Genomic DNA, 19898 nt, shown 5'->3' on the forward strand with positions numbered 1-19898 from the left:
TTTCAACATCCCGGTCCCAGAACAATCATGGAAACACAAACCAAATCTGATCCTTGAAAATGAACATATAATGCTCACACATGATGATGATCCAATCAAGTGTGGACATGGCAAACAAAGCATTGCGTCCGGACATTGTGCTCAAACACAAAAAGAAGAGTCAGCATTGTTGATCGAGGTTTCAGTTCCTGATGACTTTGGACTAACTGCTACAGAAATCAGAAAAATGACCAAGTACCAGGATCTGAAAAATGAGGTCAAGAGGACTTGGAAATTGAAGAAAACTGAAATTGTACCAATGATAGTCGGAGCGACAGGGATGACAAAGAAAACGCTTCATGAGTACTTAAAAATCATTCTGGGGAATATCACTCCAAACAAGCTATAAGTGGAGCCTGTCAGGGGTTCGGTGAAATTTTGAAAGAGCCCTTGGAACGTAGTTTAACAGTTTGGTTCATGAATCATGATCCTTTACCAAAAAGGAAGTGGATATTTTGAGTTCTGGGAGAACTTCCTCCCACTTCCTGAAACCCAAATGGAACTAACAATCAACTGGTGAAAACATAACCTCCATCCAGAGGCAGAGGTAATAAATATATGCAGTGTTCAAAACCAAAACTTTGTTGCTTGAATTGCGAATAAGTATGCCTGGTGTTGGCTTAATGGTTAGGGTGGTGGGCTTGGGATCCTAAGTTCCTGAGTTCAAATCCCCCTTGGTTGTTGAATTAATACCAGGTGGGGTTGACTCTGCCTGCCATCCTTCCAAGTTTGGCAAAATGAGTACCAGCTTGCTGGTATCCTGTGCCGGAGTAGCGACCCATCCAGTATTGTGCCCAATAGCCAAGGAGACTGCTTCGGCAGCACCAATGCTCTGCAGAGAGTATGGTCCTGATGGATGGATGGATGGATGGATGGATGGATGGATTGTGAAGCATTCTGATCAAAACTCTAATGATGTGTGAGCAAGTTGAATGTAAACTGTCATCCTCCAGCTTTTGTGGTGAACAGTCCAGATTTAATACAATGAAATTTTAACAATCATCATAATTAGTTGACTAAATTTACGCATAATCATTGTTCAATTCATCCATAAGTATATATTACATGCAAACTCAATAACATTGCAGAAATGTCTGTGGTGGAATGAATTTAGTGTGAAGTTAAATGAATATATACGGTATTGTGAATCGCTCAAGCAATGTTGTACAGTTGCAATACCTTTTTGCATGCATCATCCAAGCCAGCTTGTAAAGACCAAGCTGAGATCATGTTGAAAGCCTTTACGATATGTGTCTGAGGAAAAAGCATTTGGAGTTCACTGGTGTTGGGTATGGAATTTTGAGCAGGTCGTTTGTCAGTGTTGCTCACATCTACCAAGATCTTTCCGTTGATGACTGAAGATAACTCTCCTTCCAGGGCTGCCTGGTGCTGTTGTCGCACCGCGAGCACCACAATGTCGCAAGCTGCAACCGCTTGTTTCACCGAAAGCACTTGTGCTTCTTCTGGCAGGCGGTTGCTGATTTGTCTCGGGTTTCTACTGCCAAAGACTACAGCAACACCGCTTCGAAGAAGTCTCTTTCCGAAGGAGCAACCAAAATCTCCCGTTCCCACGATGCATACCACTTGAGTAGCAACTTCCTTATTCATGTTTAGAAATGGAAAACTGCATCTGTTGATTTCCCTGTCGTCTACCTGAAAGAACAGATAATTCTTTTAAATGAGAAGCAAAATAATTTCATCCAAACATTGGCATTCAACTTTTTTAATCTTTGTAATAATGACACCCACTTAAGTTTCACCATGTCATGCTCTGTAATAAATGGACTAACATATATTTCATGTTGGATGAGAGAAGAAGAGAACTTGATAACATTCCGTGCATCTTTTCATGCACGTGTAAAGGCTTGTGAGAGCTGCACAACATGGGGAGAGGGGGAAACGTTTAGGAGATGGACGTTTAGGAAACGTTTAGGAGTTTAGGGGGAACAGATGGACAAATGACATGCACACTCAATTTGAAGCAGGGAAGACACAGATAGACACTGGAGGTAGTCAATTAACTGCAAGGATATCGAAGTAGTTGGTACTAGTGAAGTCAAGTCAAGCTCTTTACTTCCACTAGTGAAGAAAGAGAGAGGCAGGAATCAGAGAGCATAAAAGTACCTGAGTAGGTAAATAAAAGGGAATTACCTTGTCATCAGCTACTATCTTGAAGGACTGGAGCATTGGAAATGAGTGGATAGACTCGGAGAAGTAATTTAACAGATGTGAGGCTGGGACAGGAAGAGGGGTGGATTGAATAGTGAGAATGTGGGAAGGATGGCCCACCCTCTTTCTAGGGAGAACCTTAACACATGTCACTACATGTTGTGCCTACTCATGTCTTTGCTGATGGGTTCAATTAAAACACAGCAAGCTGCACTTCGCAACAATATTGCATGTCCATCAACAAGGATGTAACATGAAGTGAAACGTGTGAAAATGGATCTTTCATAACACGTAGTAGTAGTTGTTTGTGTCTTTTTTTTTCCTGGCTGCTATCGTCGAGGCTGTGGTTGTTGTTGTCTGTATGCTCCTTCTGTACTGTACTGTTATATATTTTCTGTTGCTTTGACAAGTATTACTATGATACGATTTACGTGCTCCTCCTGAGTCAATCACCCTTTATTCGAAACTCGAGGGTTCCTGCTGTCATCAAATAATAAACATGGAACTAATGGAAGTTGGAACAGCTCCATATCGAAACTACAAATCCTGCTTCTTCCATTGTCTTTTGGGAGGATATGGGCTTTTAAAACAGGTGGCCTTATGGTTAAACAGACAACTTTTATTTCCAAATAGATTGTTTATTAGCTTTCAATCCTACAATTCAACAACTTTCCATTGTGCAGCTTTCAATTCTACAATCCTATTTTTCTGCAACAGCAGAAACCCTTTATTAGTACATATGGGGGGCAGACAAATCGATTTAGGATATTTTCATACACAGTATTATTTAACTAGCAAACACAACTCGTCGCTTCGCTGATGGGAATTTTAAAACGGTTGGGGCGGGGGGGGGAGGAGGAGCGAGGAGGGGTGGAGGTGTGGGGGAGTGGGAAGGGGTGAGGGAGTGAGGAGGGGTCGGTGAGCGGGAAGGGGTGGGGAAGCGAGGAAGGGGGAGGGAGAGCGAGGCCTCACCACATGTCGCTTTTCACTGCAGGGGGCAGGGAGAAAGGAGGATGGGGGAGAGGGAATAGTGGGGAGGGGAAGGGGGTGTTCTGGACATGCGTTTGATAGGGGGACTTGGGAGAGAGGTGGAGGGGTGGGGGAGCGAGGAAGGGGGGGGGAGCAAGGAAGTGGGGAGAGGCAGCATAAGGAGAATGGAACACAGTATAAGGGCAAGGGAAGGAAGCATGAGGGGAGAATAGGCAGCATTCCAGGGTATTACCGGGATGATAAAATGCACCCAAACAGCAACGTTTTCTTTTTAATCACCGTGTTCTATATAAAACCGGGTGGGAGTATTTAAATATTAAAACCCATACTATCTACCTAGCAAACGCCTGCCTGCATGCATGCCACCACCCCCATACGCATTCTACCAAACTCTTCGTATGCAGGAATGTATGCACCCCATGGAGAGTCACTTGCACCCGGAGCTGGATTTAGGGATGGACCAACGGGACTTCATTTGTCATTTGTCCAGGGCCCAAACTCCAGGGGGCTCACGAAAAACGTACGATACATTTATTTATTCATAAAGCTCGTATTATTTATTTCCTTGTTGATTTAAAGGTAGCAGAGACAGGTATGTGGTATATGGGGTCAGTCACATCTGCTATGTAAGGCTGGCAATTTGACTTTCCCCATTCAGTTTTTGATAAATTTGTGTTAACGTTCCATCAAAATCACTTTATCAATTCGATATCACTTTATTAAGCTCTAAGTGATAATTACCTCCGTCCACCTTCGGTGGATGGAGGTTATCTTTTCACCCCTGTCTGTTTGTGAACAAAATATCTCAAAAAGTTGGAGATGGATTCGGACAAAATTTGGTGGACAGTTTTGGTGTGTGACAAGGATGAACCGATTCGATTTTGGTGAAGATCTGAAGATGCTCTTTTAAAATTATTTTCTCTTCCCACTACATTTCAAGGTTTGTGGAGGGGGGGCCTCTACTACTTGGTCCTGGGGGCTGTTAAACTTAAATCCGGCTCTGTTTGTACCACATCCGTGTACATCCGTGTGTGCTGACTTTGTACCTCTTCGTTTTCAGCAACTGTCGACTTAATATATTGTATCAACTATTCGTATGTTTATATTAATATTTTGTCGTGAAAGCAGATCGCACAGAATGGTAAAAAGAAACTGCGTACGTAATTGCCGAAGAAATAAAAAAAAGAAGGACCCCTGTGGACTGTATCGTCATGCATTGCAAAAGCAGGTTATAGAGCACAGCGTTGCGCTCAATGAAGTTCCACTTCCTGAACATTCCTTAATGTTTTATTGACTAAATATAATCGTCTGAACAGTACAAAAAGAAAATTAAGCTTCATGCTGTGCTTAAATAAATGCACTTCGTTTTAAAGTTTGTTAAAATTTTCACTCCAGATTTTGATACGTTCAGTATATCGTCCACAAGATCTGATTCTCAAATCAGATATATTTCGATTAGATACTTTAATTAGTCCGTGAGAATAGATGTGTTTCCAAATCAGGGCATGCATAATTTGAATCGACATTGTATATATAGATAAAACAAATAACGTGAATTAACATCCCAGCAAGCTGACAGAGGTCTGACCTAGGATGATGCCTTATTGAAGGATATAATTAAATAAGGTCAGGTCAGGTCAGGTATGGGAGCATGTGCCAGAACAGCGCGTCGCTGCGTCCACTTTCCGCCGGTACTCCAGGGGCCTCCGTCTGGCCATCCCCCAGGCAGATGCCAGGCCCATCCCCATCTCCTTGAGATGATGGTCAACCTGCTGCAACCATGAGGCACGTGGTCGGCCCACTGGCCTCCTCCACTCATGAGACTCCCTCGCTGAGAGAATCTGGTGAGCAGGATCAGCGTCAGGAAAACGAGCCACATGTCCATACAGCCGCAGCTGACGCTCACGGACTATGCAGGTAACAAATCTCATCCGAGTCTCTCTCAGCAACCGCTCGTTGGACACAAAATCCGACCAGCGATAGCCAAGGATTCTCCGAAGAGACCTGGTACCAAAGGAATTAAGTCTCCGTCTCAGATCCTTGGTCAAAGTCCAAGTCTCGCACCCATAGAGCAAGACTGGAAGTACCAAGGACCTGAAGACTCGGACTTTCGTCCTCCCGCACAGGTACCGGCAGCGCCACACCCCATGATCCAGTGAATCCATGACGTCTATTGACCTCCGGCTCACAACCTGCGGAGACATGAATATCACTGCCAAGGTAAGTGAATTTATCCACGACCTCAACATCCTCACCACAAACAGACACAGACAGGACAGCAGCATTCAAGATGTCACCGAAAGCCTGGATCTTTGTTTTGACCCAAGAAATCCGTAATCCCAACGGCTCCGACTCCTCATTCAGCACCTCGAGGGCCCCCAAGAGGATGTCTAAAGTCTCCGCAAAGATGACTGCATCATCTGCAAAATCAAGGTCCGAGATCTTGACATTGCCAAACGATGCACCGCAACTTGATCTCTCCGACATCCTCCCAAAAATCCAGTCCATACAAGTGCTGAAAAGTGTGAGGGCAAGTACACATCCCTGACGAACTCCAGTAACAACTGGAAATAAGTCAGAGGCGGTACCACCACACTTCACAGCACTCTCAGTACCAGAGTAGAGTTCAGACATCAGATCGATCAGTTTCGGTGGCACCCCACGAAGACCAAGAATCCTCCAGAGGACATCCCGATTCACTGAATCGAACGCTTTACAGAGATCAACATAGGCTGCAAGCAGCCCCTGCAGGCTCTCGTCTGCGTTCAGTGAGGACACGAAGAGCAAGGATACGGTCAATCGTTGACCTCTTTGGTGTAAAGCCTGACTGCTCTGGACGCTGGTGCTCAAGCAGATGGTGGCGAACCCTATCAAGAATTATCCGAGCAAAGACCTTGCCCGGCACTGAGAGCAGCGTCACCCCTCGGTAGTTGTTGCAGTCTTGGCGATCACCCTTCCCTTTCCAGAGAGGGACAACAAGGCCCCTCTTCCAGTCAGTTGGGATGATGCCTGTGTTCCAGGCAGAGCACAAAACTGCATGCAACGGCAACGGTGCAGCATTTCCACCAGCCTTGAGAAGTTCAGCATGGATGCCACAGATCCCTGGAGCTTTGCCCCGTTTCAACTGGTTCACCGCAGCCCGTGTTTCCACAAGCGATGGTGGACCACAGTTGATTCGAGGGTCAGCAGCAGGGATTGTAACACCCTTGACGTCCAACTCGACAGCTGGGGGATCAGCCTGGTACAACCGCTCAAAGTAACCGGCCCAGCGGGCCTTCACTTCAGACTCCTCTGTCAGAGCCTACCACTCTCTGCTCGAACTGCAGTGCTCCGAGGGATGGGCTTGGATGAACGTAATGCGAATTCCCCTGTAAGCGGGACGAGAATCACCTGTCCACAGGTGATGCTCTACCCCTCACAGATTCCTCGCACATAGGCCTCCTTGTCCACCCTCAGTGCACGTACAGTTTTACGCCTCAGCTCCCTGAACAGCTCAGCTCTGCCATTCAGCCTGGCCCTGCGACTCTGGTCAATGGTATCCAGTGTCCCTTGAGAGACAAAATTCTTCTTTGCCCTGCGGTGAACTCCAAGGCATCCACCGGCAACATCAAGGACGGTGGTCTTGAAGGTGCTCCACAACTCTTCAGGACCCCAAGGAGCACCCAGACCCCCCAAGTGTCCACTCAGCCTGTTCGCAAACTCCTCAGCTACTCTGTCATCCCTGAGCTTGGCAACATCCAGCCTAGGCTGGGATGGTACCATTCTCCAGGATTTAAGGTGCAGCTTTAGAGTTGCTACAACAAGCCTGTGGTCAGTATTGAGGAACTGAGCACTCCGGTAGACCCTGCAGTTCTGGATCATCCTCCAACGACCGTCAATGAGGACATGGTCAATCTCCTTTGCCACACCGCCAGCGTTGGAATACCAAGTCAGCGATGAGCTTGTGGGCGCTGAAACCATGAACCAGCCACCCTAAGTCCATGACTTCTTGCAAAGTCAAGGAACTTAGTGCTATTCTGGTTCATAGTTCCTGACCCATGGGGACCAACACACACCTCATAACCATCCCTATCAGTTCCAGTCGATGCATTGAAATCCCCCAAGACTAGAAGTGTATCTCGTCTGGGGCACTGATCAACCACAGACTCGAGTGTGGCGTAGAATGCATCCTTCACGGTAAGATCACTCGCCTCAGTCGGAGCATAAATAGAGACCAGGGAAATGACACCTAAGGAGTGACGAATCCTTAATCTCATAATACGCTCGTTGACCGGTGTTACCTCAATTATCATTGGGGTCAGCTTATTGGACACAGCTACAGCAACTCCTTGGGTATGGTAACCATCAGAGCGACCAGACCAATAGTAGGTGTAACCACCCACCATTATCTCGCCGCAATCCGGTCTCCGAACCTCAGAGAGAGCTGCAATCCCGATGTCCAAAAACTTGAGCTCAGATGATAACAGAGAAAGGTGATCATCCTCTCTTAGGGATAGGACATTCCAGGCACCCACCCGAAGGGACCGCCTCAGGTTAACCCAAGGAGACCGCCGTCTGGTGGACGACACCTCAGCACCACTCCGACACACTCTCCCGCAATCTGACCCAGGGATGTTACCCCGTGGTTTCCCTCCTATCAAAGATTGGGGGTCCCGAAGGCTTTGCCCCAATCCCATCATCCGGTGAGCTGCCCTGCGAAGCTGCACAGGAGGTACTCCCACGGAGTGGGTTTTCAGATTTTTTTGCGTTTTTGCGTTTTGCGGAATGAAGCGTTTTACGGTGGCTGGAGTGCAAATCCTGCCACCAACCTCCTAATAAGAAGTAACCCAACTGCAGGAGGACGTCCGCAGACACAGTTGGGCACTAGATATGGATGGCCGTTGGCTCACAAGGAGCTCCTCCGCCCCTTGACAGGTCTTGTTTTTAATCCTGCTGGGTGTCCATATCCAAACACCCTCCCCACCAGAAAACCTGGTGGGGGAGACGGTTTAGTCGCCGACGACCCGACCATGGAACAGGTTAGTACAGGTTAACATGGTACCTGTAGCAGGTCACAGATCGAACCTGACCTGACAGTGGCCTAATTAAATAAGGCTGTTAATTATAATCCTCAAAAGAGGTGTTTAAATTAACCCAAACGCACAATTTTCATTCATGTACTTCCTTGGGGTTCCCTTAATAGGTTTCATGGTTTTGGAGTTAAGGGGGAGACGTGCGTACACACACACACACACACACACACACACACACACACACACACACACACACACACACACACACACACACACACACACACACACAGTAACATTATTATTATGAGCAAATACAACCTGTTGCTTCGCTGATGGGGACAATAAAGGGAAGTGGGGGTGGGGGAGAAAGAGGGAGAGAGAGAGGAGGCAGGTGTGGGTTGAGAGGGGGAGGGGAGGCAGAGAGGATGAAGAAGGGAGAGGTGGGGAGAGCAACACCTCAACAAACATTGCTATTCACTGCAGGAGATATATATATATATATATATATATATATATATATATATATATATATATATATATATATATATATATATATATATATATACATACATACATACATACACATCATGCAGACGGGCAGACAGGCAGGCAGGCAGAGACAGCAAGAGAGCGACAGAGGTGTGGGAGGAGAGTGCTGCATTTTATTAAGATGGGGGAGTGAGGAAGGGACAGAGTGAGAGAGAAGGGTGGGGGGAGGAGGAAAAACATAAAAGACAGGTGAGGGGTGGAGGTGGGTTAAGCAAAGAGAATGATGTGACACTTAATGACCGAACACGAAAAAAAAACAAGAAGCGAATACTTCAATATCGCGTGGCTGAGGGCAGTAAAAGGTTAAGAATGATGAAACAATTTTGCAGTTATAAAATTTAAATGTTGACACGGTGAATTAGCATGCATGATGGGAAGAGTTGTGACGTTGTACAAATTTCTATTTATAGCCCTCAGATCAAAGGGACGTATGCGGCCATAAGTGTGACAGAAGACGTGACAGAAGACACAGGACAGAATAGCCAATTATATAACAGCGCGATGTCGCCATGCTGTAATAACCACTGTCACCAAAAAAGAGGAAGAAATCGCCTGCACAAGATGTTTTAAAAACACTTCTGGTGAAAAACAATAAAGAACGAGAGTTACAATGCTACGCGTCAACAACTAACGGAACAGGAAGATTATCACTTCCTGCTCAGAAAATCAACTTCCGGCATCACACAGAAAACGATTCAGCACAAAAAACGTTGCTCTTCCGCATTAACCCCGCCCACAATTCACCCGGCAATCTCCGCCCACATCACACCCAACAATAAGTGTGACAAGACACAGGACAGAATCACCAATTATATAACCGCGATGTTGCCGCGCTGTAAAAAGTGTCAGAACAGCTGTTCACACAATGACACAACAGAGTTTGTAAAGTGTCCGCTGGCACATCTGCAAAAACTTTGATATTCCAGTTTCAGAAAATTTGTGGTAAAATGAACCAAAAGCAATCACTGAAAACATGGAAGTACCGCTCACATACGACCTTATGATCCCATCGGGCGTGAACATCAAAATCAAAACATTGTGACCAGATATCATAGTTAGGAACAAAAAAAAAAAGAGAAGGTGGCATTGCTAATTAAGGTGTTAATTCTGGTGATTTTGGACTAACGATGCAGAAATCAAGAAAATGACCAAATACCAAGACCTCAAATATGAAGTGAAAGATCCTGGAAGCTGAAGAATGCCAAAGTTGTACCAGTGATGACGAAGAACCTCACAGAGATATTAAAAACCATCCCTGGGAATATCACTACAAACAAACTACAGTTGGAAGCTGTCCTGGGCACGAGTAGCGATCCTGAAGAGAGCCCTCGGCACAAAACTTTGAGAACAGAAAACTTCACAGCCTAGTCTGTGAATAATGATCCATTACTGAAATTAAGGTGGATACTTTGAGTCCACCCTGGGAGGATTTCATTCCACATCCTGAAACCCCATATGTACACGTACGTATCCACACAGGTACACGTACACGTACACGTACACTTGCGCACACACACACACACAACTGGGAGGGCTCCATTCCTGCAGGTGGCTCAATGACTTTCTGTAAGTGGCTCAGCATATACTGTACATATAATATATACTGTATATATATATATATATATATATATATATATATATATATATATATATATATATATACATACACTATGGCATCCGTTAACTTTGAACACCCCACGATTGACAGCGATTTAACTTCGTTAAATGAGGAATTTGTTAGATTTTGAAGCGACACCGTCTGTTGGCTGATCTGCCTAACAAACGCAAGACAGGCTGACTTGGAAAGTGGATCGGAGAACAAGGACAAGAGAGAAAAAGACCTTTGAGTGGACTGAAGGTAAGAAGGATGACCCCAACAAAGTTTTATACAAATTTTAATGGGACATCGGTCCCTGAAAAAACGAGCACATCATGAGGCATCGGCTGTTCAAGAGAAACAGCTCCGAGGAATCGTTCGACAACTTTGTTAAGGACTTGCATCTCATCCTCTTGGACTGTGAGTATGCGCAATCTGAAGATGTGCTCATGGATGCTGTCATACAAAGCGTGTCCGAGGAGAAGTTCCAGGAATGCCTGCTAGACGGAGGTCAGGAACTTTTGCTGGCCAAAGCTCTTCAAGTGGGTCAGCAATATGAACTTTTAAGGACTCAGATTCGCATTGTCCGTGATGAGGATATGAGTGTGGTTGCTTTTCACTACAAACAAGCGATGCTGAAACCACATTCGAACACAGCACCACTACCACCATCACGCAGGAGACCAACCCCAAATAAGCCCCTGCGTAAGAACAGGTTGCCATCACTTTGGTAAGGATCCTAACCATGCATGGAATTGTGGGGAATGTCCAGCAATTGGATTCACCTGCTCTTACTGCAAGAAACCGAACCATTGCCATGCAGCTTGCCATCAAAGTGCTAGCACACATTCGGTTGAAACTCAGTTAGACAATGCTTGTGCTGATACAACCGAGAATATGGATGAAACTAATGGGAAAATATTGCGGACAGCGCACTGCAGACAATGGCTGCATCACCTGGTGATAGATGAAGGCAGTCTCTCTTAGTGTCAGGAAGGCAAGTGACCTTCAGAATTGATACCGGAGCTCAGTGCAACACAACAACACTATCTGATTATCAGCTTTTCAATCACACTGGGTATTGTGTACCTTCTCGAATTACAGGATAAAACCCATCGCAGCTGTGGATCTTCATATTCAGTACTGTGGCAAGACAGTCATCACAATGTTTGAAGTGATTGCTCTCCCACAGGAAAACATAATATCCAGAGATACAGCTGAAGTTCTGGGTCTAATCATCAGACTTGATTCCGTTGGAACTGAAGTGGACACATGTGACGTTCTTACTGAGCTGAAGGAATATCCAGCTCTAGTGTGAACTACTGGAACTCTACCAGGTATTTATACAATTTAATTGCAATCTCGTGCAAAGGGAATAGTACGACCTTCTCAGCAACATCCTGCTTCCCTCTTGCCACTTATTAAAACCCAACTGGGGCAGATGAAATCCGATGAATACATTGCCAAAGTTAATGAACAACTGAATGGGTCAGCAGAATGGTGGTATCTCTTAGAAATGACAAACAGAGAATCTGTCCGATCTGAACGAGAGCATCAAGAGGGAGCACCATCACATGCTCACTGTTGAGGAGGTCGTTGCAAGTCTACCTACTAATACCAAGATGTCTCAGTTCTTGATGTGAAATCAGGGTTCCTACAAATCGAAATGGACGAGGAATCATCCTATCTGACGTGTTTCAATACACAGTTCGGTAGATATAAGTGGCTTCGTCTTCTGTTTGGACTGAAATGTGTACCTGAAAATTTTCAGAGGATTATGCACCAGATGATTTAAGGCATAGATGGAGCATTTGCATCATGGATGACTGTTGTAGCTGGTCCAGATGTGAAGCTGCATGATCGAATCCTGAAACAAGTCATTGAGAGAGCAACAAAATAAAATCTGAAGTTTAATCTGCGGAAGTGTAAAATCTGCCAGTCACAGGTATAGTACGTAGGACATATACTTTCTGCTGATGGATTACTCCTGATCTGACGAAAGTGGAGGTAATTCACAGTATGCCAACTCAAACCGATAAGGAAGCTGCGGGACATTTCGTCGGATTTATCATGTACCTGTCAAAGGTGTTTTGGACCGAGTTGGACTTTGCAGAATGATTCTGTGATCAATGCTTCCATTTATTTTATGGGTCCATTTATGTCTTTCAATCCAGACAAATCTCACACTCTCACTATGTCTCTTCGAAAGGACCGTTTACAAAACCCCCCCATGCACTTTCTCAACAATCCTCTGGAAGAAGTCTTTTCTTTCAAGCTTCTAGGTCTCACTATCTGCCATGACCTTTCCTGGGAAAGTCACATTTCCAACCTCGCCTCAAAAGCCAGTCGCCGACTGGGAATCCTCCGTCGTGCTAAGTCCTTCCTCGGCCCTCTTGAGCTCCTGACCACTTACAAAGCTTTTGTCCGTAGCCTGATGGAGTACTGCTCTCCCCTCTGGGCTGGTGCTCCTGCCTCCCACCTTTCTCGGCTTCACGCTGTCGAAACCAGGGCATTTAAGATCATCGGCATCTCCCGCAATGAAGCTGAGTCTTTGGGCCTCTCACTCAATCACCGCAGGTTGGTCGGTGGTCTTTCTGTCTTCTACCGACTCCTCTCCAGCCTTGCCCCCCTGCTCTCTCTGCGATTTGTCCCCACCACATTTCCACAGGGCGCTCAAGGTCCGCCAACAACCCCCTTCTGGTAAAACTACCAAAATCACGAATCACTGCTCATCTTCACTCTTTCATTCCTCTTTTTTCCCGCCTTTGGAATAAACTTCCTCACTCTATTCTTTCCCATTCTTCCCTCCAGGCTTTCAAAACAGCTGTTCACCACCACCTCTTATCTTCCCCCATCCAAATCCTCGATCTTTTCTACCCCTGATAATCCACCCAAGCCCACTTCCTTCATTTCTCCTGCTTTCCTTCCTGAAAGTCCCTGAAATGTCCATCTTCTCTTCGCCATGTTCCCTGTCCCATCCCCATCCCTCTCCCTTCCACAGTTCACCTAATGTGTCTGTTCCCCACTGTTTTGTCCCTTCCACTCCCGCCCCTCTTGTCTCATGCCTCCTTGCTGTGAGTTGTGTGTTAGCTCTCATACGAGCCTCGACCAAGGTATACAAAAAAAAAAAAAAAAAGTTCATCCCTCGGTTGAGTGATGATTAGCTCTGCTCTGGGAGCTGCTGAAATCGGATGTTGAATATCAATGGCAATCGGCTCAAGCCAGAGCAGTTGAGAGACTGAAGGAATTTTTCTGTCATCTGCCTGTTCTTGCATACTTTGTTGTCAACAAACCAGTCGAGATTCACTGTGATGCTGGACGAAGTGGACTTGGTGCCGTTCTCGTCCAGGACAACCAACCCATCGCATACAGCCAACTCCAGGACTCTCATGGAGATGGAGACATGGTATGCACAAATGGAGAAGGAGATGCTGTCTTATAGTCCATGCCTGCAAGAAGTTTCATTGTCATATCTTTCGGAAAACAGTCACCATCTACAATGACCATAAGCCTGTGGAAATGATCGCCAAGAAGCCGCTGCTGTCCGCACTGATGAGAATGCAAAGCATGCTACTATGACTGCAATGGTGTAATCTCAAAATTCAGTACAGAAGAGGGGAGGGTATGCAGCTTCCAGACACCCTTTCAAGAGCCTACCTGCCAAATACCCATTCAGTATTGGGACCCTGCATGCTGAACCTGATTTATGAATAAGGTAGGGAGGTTCTATACCGGCCCTCCATCAATGTGGACGGAGGGCAAACTCTTCAGAACTGTTCCAAGTGCGCTGATTATCAAAATTGCCTGCCTGATGAGCTCCTGAAACCAGCTCTTACATTAAATCTACTTCAGAGTGAAATTGGGACAGACTTATTCCAGTTTGATGCTAAGACATACCTGATAATGGTTGATTTTATTACTCCAGATTCATTGAGGTGGATGAAGTGAAAGATTTACGCTACAGCACAACTCTTGAGGAATTGAAAACAGTTCAGTCGACATGGTCCACCAGACTCTACGGATTGATAATGGGTCTATTTACAACTCCCAACTTGTGAGAAAATTCGGCAAAGATCACAGAATCATTCTTGGAACGTCTAGTCCCAGATAGCCACGTTCAAATGGAGAAGTCGAGAGGGCTGTACATCCTGTCAAACGACTCTGGTGAAAATCTACAGACAAACACATAGCCTTGCTGAATTATCGCACAATGCCATTGGAAGGCATTCTCCCATCGCTGGCTCAATTACTGATGGGAAGACGTCTGAGGAATAGCCTTCCTATTGCCTGCGGTCTTCTGGTGCCCGAGGAATACCCTTCCCGTTGCCTGCAGTCTTATGGTGCCTATGGCTTAAGACAAAGATGCTGTGAAAAGACATTTCAACTTGGAAAAAGCAAAACAGAAGTTCTACTATGATCATCACATGCTCAAAGATCTTCAACTATTACATCCAAATGATGAAGTTAGAATGGAGCCACCTATGTGTTGCAAATGGTGGATATCAGCTGTGATTGTGAAGCAGCACTCTGAGCCACGTTTGTGCGTTGATCGGTCCTGTGAAATGGGTGACACTTATCACCATAACCATCAACATTTACATAAGAACACCAGTGTAGCCAATGAGGGTGGGTGCTACCCTCGATCGGTCTTTCGTTGATACTGATAACTCGACTAGTGAGGTATGTGATGGCTGAAGCCATTCATCATAATTAAAGCCTCCAGATTGTGACAATGCACCTTCTGTAGATATGTGTGAGCCAAGCAGAGCAGTCACCCTAACAGCACAGCTGTGCCGCTGATGCAGTGCCTCTGTTACAGGCTAAGTCAACCCAAGTGATTCACAGCTCGCTCAGTAACTCGAACTCTAAGTGGTCATATCAGTCGTCGGCAAGACAGACTCGATTTGTGATGAACTGGAAGCGTTTCCTTTACAAAGCTTGGATGCTTGCTCACACTGAGTTGGATTTGATTTGTTGCAATGTAATGTGGATTTAAGAGTTGGATATGTTGTTTTGTTTTGGACCGAGTTGGACTTTGCAGAATGATTCTGTGATCAATGCTTCCATTTATTTTATGGGTCCATTTTGTTTAAGATTCATGTTTCTATTTCTCTGAATGCATTGTTTTGCATTGCATACTATTTATTTGTGTAACAATAACTTGGTCACTGCTCCTGTCCATCTTGAAGGGGAAGATGTAATGTATGATTGAAGTGCCTGCAATTTAGAAGCAACGACAGTGTTGGTGGTGTTGTTAGTTGTCCGAAGGGACCGACACAGAAATAGCTAAAAGGGCAATTGGTAGAGCGCATACCTCCACCCCGTAATGCCTGATCCACGAGAACATATCGGGCCCAATACATTTTTGAAATATCATATAATGTATCGTTTTTGGCCCGATCTCTCAATGGTGAAGAATCATTTAGAGAATTAAATAATTCTCGTATCCAGATTCGGATTCAGACCTTCACCAAAATCGAATCATTTATTCCTTGTCACACACACAACATGTCCACCAAGTTTCATCCGAATCTGTCCACAACTTTGAGATATCATGCTAAATATCATTTTGATCCTATCTCTCAATGTTGAAGGATCACCTAAAAATTCTAGTAGTCAGATCCGGTTCCAGAGCTTCACCAAAATCTAATCAGATCGTCCATGTCACACACCCAAACTGTCCACAAAATTTCATCAGAATCCGTACACAACTTTTTGAGATATTCTGCAAACAAACAATAAAACAAGAAGACGATGTCGTGCAGAGCATGAAACTTGCAAAATCCATAAAACAAACTTTACCTCAAAAATAATTGGTGGTTGAATTCAATGACCAAATATGCAACTCCGATTCAAATTTCAAGTCAATGGGATGAAAATTCACAATTTTAGAAATCTGGCCTATGTTGTCCTTTTGGCCGATGTTGACCTCAAAAATAATTGGTGGTTGAATTCAGTGATCTGATTGGTAAAAGCTCTTCAAATTCCAAGTCAATGCGATGAAAACCGAGGATTTTAGAAATACCTCCTTAGTTGTTGATCTTGAGCCTATGTTGACCTTTTTGTCAATGTTGACCTCAAAAATAATTGGCTTGTTGAATTCATTGACATGAAATTTAAATCCACTTCAAATTTCAAATCAATCGGATGAAAATTGGGGATTTTAGAAATACTACCTAAGTTGTTGACCTTTGGCCGAAGTTGACCTTTTGACCTCAAAAAAAATAGGTGGCCTTATGACAAACTCTTCCATGTGGTGAAGTTTCGTGAAGATTGGTTTAAAATTGTGACCTGTAGGCGACAAACAAGAAGAAGATGTCATACAGAGCACTATACTTGCAAAATTCAAAAAACAAATTTTATCTCAAAAATAATTGGTGGTTGAATTCATTGGCAAAATATGCAACTCCTCTTCAAATTTCAAATCAATCGGATGAAAATTGTCAATTTTATAAATTCGGCCTATGTTGTCCTTTTAGCTGATGTTGACGTCCAAAATAATTGGCAAGTTGAATTCAATGACCTGATCTGCAAATGTTTTTCAAATTTCAAATCAATGAGATAAAAATTGAGGATTTTAGAAATATCACCTAAGTTGTTGACCTTTGGCCGATGTTGACCTTTTAGTCGATGTTTATGTCAAAAATAATTGTCTAGTTGAATTCAGTGACCTGAAATATAAATCCTCTTCAAATTTCAAGTCAATCGGATGAAAATTGACAATTTTAGAAATCTGGCTTATGTTGACCTTTTGGCCGATGCGGACCTCAAAAATAATTGGATGGTTGAATTAAATGACATGAAATATAGATCCTCTTAAAATTTCAAGTCAATCGGATGAAAATTGAGGATTTTAGAAACAGAACCTGAGTTGTTGACCTTGGGCCTAGGTTGACCTTTTGACCTCAAAAACAATAGGCTTCTTCTTTATGCCAAACTCCACCATGTGGTGAAGTTTCGTGAAGATCAGTTGAAAATTGTGACCTGCCGGTCACAGACAGACAGACAATAACCAAATCGACTAACCAATATTCTTGAAAAATCTTCGATTTTGCAAGTTACAAACAAACAGACAGAGAGGGGTGAAAAGAAAACCTCCTTCCCCTTCGGTGGCAGAGGCAATAAAGACTTCTGGTGATCTGGATGGCCTAACACTGCATTCCTGATTATGTTACAACAAATATTGGACGTGGGGATGTCGAAATGTTCGAAAGTCCGACTGACTTCATCAGTGAATGTCGAGGTGGTGAAGGATTGCCAGAATTCTTCAAAGTCCTTGATCAAAGCCATCTCACTCCATTGAATGAAGGCTTCGCATCTTGCTTCCCTGGTTTTCCCGAATTCAATGCAAAGCTCGTTCCAAACCCCTTTTCAATTTGATGACTTTATGGAACAATCAGGTTCTGACCAGGAGCCTCTCGTTGATCTCCAAAATGATTCTACAGCCCGGGATATCTTTGAAGAGAAAACGTCATCAGGCTTTATGGTGGTTGTTGTTTCGTATGCTGATGCTGGTTGCATCATTATGCTGGACGCGCAGCTGTGTCGCTGATACAGTGCCTCTGTTACAGGCCAAGTCAAGCCACGTCGTGTTAATTCAACGGTTAGATCGGGGCTCAAGCTCGTGACCCGAAATCTTAAGCCACCTTAACCGTTAAGCCAACAGCTTGGCTAGACTTATGGTGTGATACACCAAATCAATACCCTGTGGTTGCAAGATTGGCTGTTTGTGCCCTGATATCCCTGTTCGTAATGAAATCTAAACTTCGAGCAAGATTGCAACTTGAGGACAACCATCGATGTGCTCTGTAGAAAATTAGTACTCTATTGATAATCTGTTTAATAAACAGGCCCAATCGACATTAAGATGCTTCATAACAGGCATGAAGATGAAAATTAGCAAAATGGCAAAGGACATTTTTCTGAAACAGCAATGAATGTTCATGAAGAAACTCCTTTTGCAGTGATCCACCATTACAATTTTTTTTCTTATGCTTACTGTAAAACTGTATTAGAGAATAAATGGTGTTTGTAATGAAGATCATTTATTTCATCAAGTTCTGAGATTCTGTTTTTATCAAACTTTTTTCACTTCCTGATCTTGATTGGTTCAAGGTCAATGTCACTAAGCAAAAGGGGTTCACATGTGAAGAAAGGTTGAAATCCTGTGATCTACAATAAAACATGATAGTTAGACAGATGGATGTATGGATGGACCATTGGATAGAGCCGATAGATGGACAGACGCTGCTCATCCACATTATATATAATGGAGCAAGTGTTTGTGATTATGCATGTCCATCCTCACCCATTGGTTGGACAGCTAACCTGATGCCACCCACAATTTTCACCTGAAATGTTGAACCAAAAGTACCCAAAAGACTCCGAGGACCCCGGAAACACAAAACACCACGAGGACACAAAAGACCCAACGGGACTATCTGGGACCCATGGAAATTCTGCACAATGTAAAGCATGACTTTCGATCCCTAACGCCCCCCTTCCCCACCCCCCCCTACACACACACACACACGATCCCAAGTCCTCAACCCCCCTCCCGACATTGTCATCTCTCTGCCCCCATCCCACCACACTCAAACTCTATGCTCCCCTCACCCCTTCCTTCAACTCCTCAAATCTCTTCCCAACCCAAAGTCCTCAAATCCCCCCCCCCACTCCCCACTTACCCCACCCCCACTCCTCAAAAGCCTCAAATCCCTCGATCCCAACTTTATTCCCCTCTGCCTTCCTTCCCACAAGCCAACTCTGTCATCCCCCTCCTTTTCTTTTTCAAGTCCTCAACTGCCTCAAACACCAAGTACTCAATCCTCCTTCCAACACCAAGTCCTCAATCCCCCCACCCCTTCCCAACATCTCAATCTCCCTCTTCCAACTCCATGCACCCTTAATCTCCCTCTTCCAACTCCATGCACCCTCACCCAAACTCTCTGTCCTTCCCTCCCCATGTCTTCCTGTTCTTAACAATGTTACACAAAGATACACAGGGAACTTTGGTGCTTGAGAAGCCTATCATGTCTGTGTTGTCCGTGTCCCATTTGTTAAGAACAATGTTAAAAGTAAATAAAGACGGAATGTTAAATTCACAATATCACTTCCCCAGTTCTCCCCTTATCCTTACAATAATTCACGGACCAGTGTTTGTGTTTGTTTGTCATATACAATACAAATATATATATATATATATATATATATATATATATATATATATATATATATATATATATATATATATTGTTGCGGATTCGCGCCCGCCGGCGTGCGAGCGGCCACGTAACTCGAATCGCGGCACGTCGCCCACCGGACGGACAATCCCGTCGTGACCCTCTCGGACTAACGCCGGGAACTAGTCACGGGTGGGCCTTTCGGCCTCACCACGATCGTGCCAATCGGCCCCCCGCGTGGGATAGGGTTGCTCGCCAAATTCGACCTACCTAAGTACCCACACGGAGGGTAGACCGGGCGATCGCACCTCGCCGCAGGTCGACTTCGGACACGGGCCACTTTAAGCGACCCGTTCCGTA

General features: G+C 44.6%; 1 protein-coding gene and 1 pseudogene across 13 annotated transcripts in view; one reads left to right on the top strand and one right to left on the bottom strand.

Annotated features, from left to right (window-relative positions):
- The window catches only part of LOC147029491 (uncharacterized), a 210977-nt pseudogene that overhangs the window by 85368 nt on the left and 105711 nt on the right, over window positions 1-19898 (top strand). The window lies entirely within an intron of this gene.
- STEAP4 (STEAP4 metalloreductase) overlaps window positions 1-19898 on the bottom strand; it is an 86716-nt gene that overhangs the window by 44728 nt on the left and 22090 nt on the right. For 3 of the 12 annotated variants that reach the window (XM_085871987.1, XM_085871986.1, XM_085871985.1), the window contains exons 2-4: window positions 16533-16647; window positions 2191-2273; window positions 1219-1692 (exon numbers count right to left, since the gene is read on the bottom strand). In XM_085871987.1, the coding sequence (XP_085728113.1) occupies window positions 1219-1692; window positions 2191-2226 (510 nt within the window). In that variant the 5' untranslated portion in view covers window positions 2227-2273; window positions 16533-16647. Of the gene's footprint in view, window positions 1-1218; window positions 1693-2190; window positions 2274-16532; window positions 16648-19898 lie in introns of those variants that run through there. The other 9 variants (XR_015055686.1, XM_085871982.1, XM_085871983.1 and 6 more) reach the window with 4 other exon arrangements.

This window comes from Eptatretus burgeri, chromosome 3 (assembly GCF_056783735.1).
Source record: "Eptatretus burgeri isolate ZD-2024b chromosome 3, Ebu_testis_v1, whole genome shotgun sequence".
Taxonomy (NCBI): Eukaryota; Metazoa; Chordata; class Myxini; order Myxiniformes; family Myxinidae; genus Eptatretus; species Eptatretus burgeri.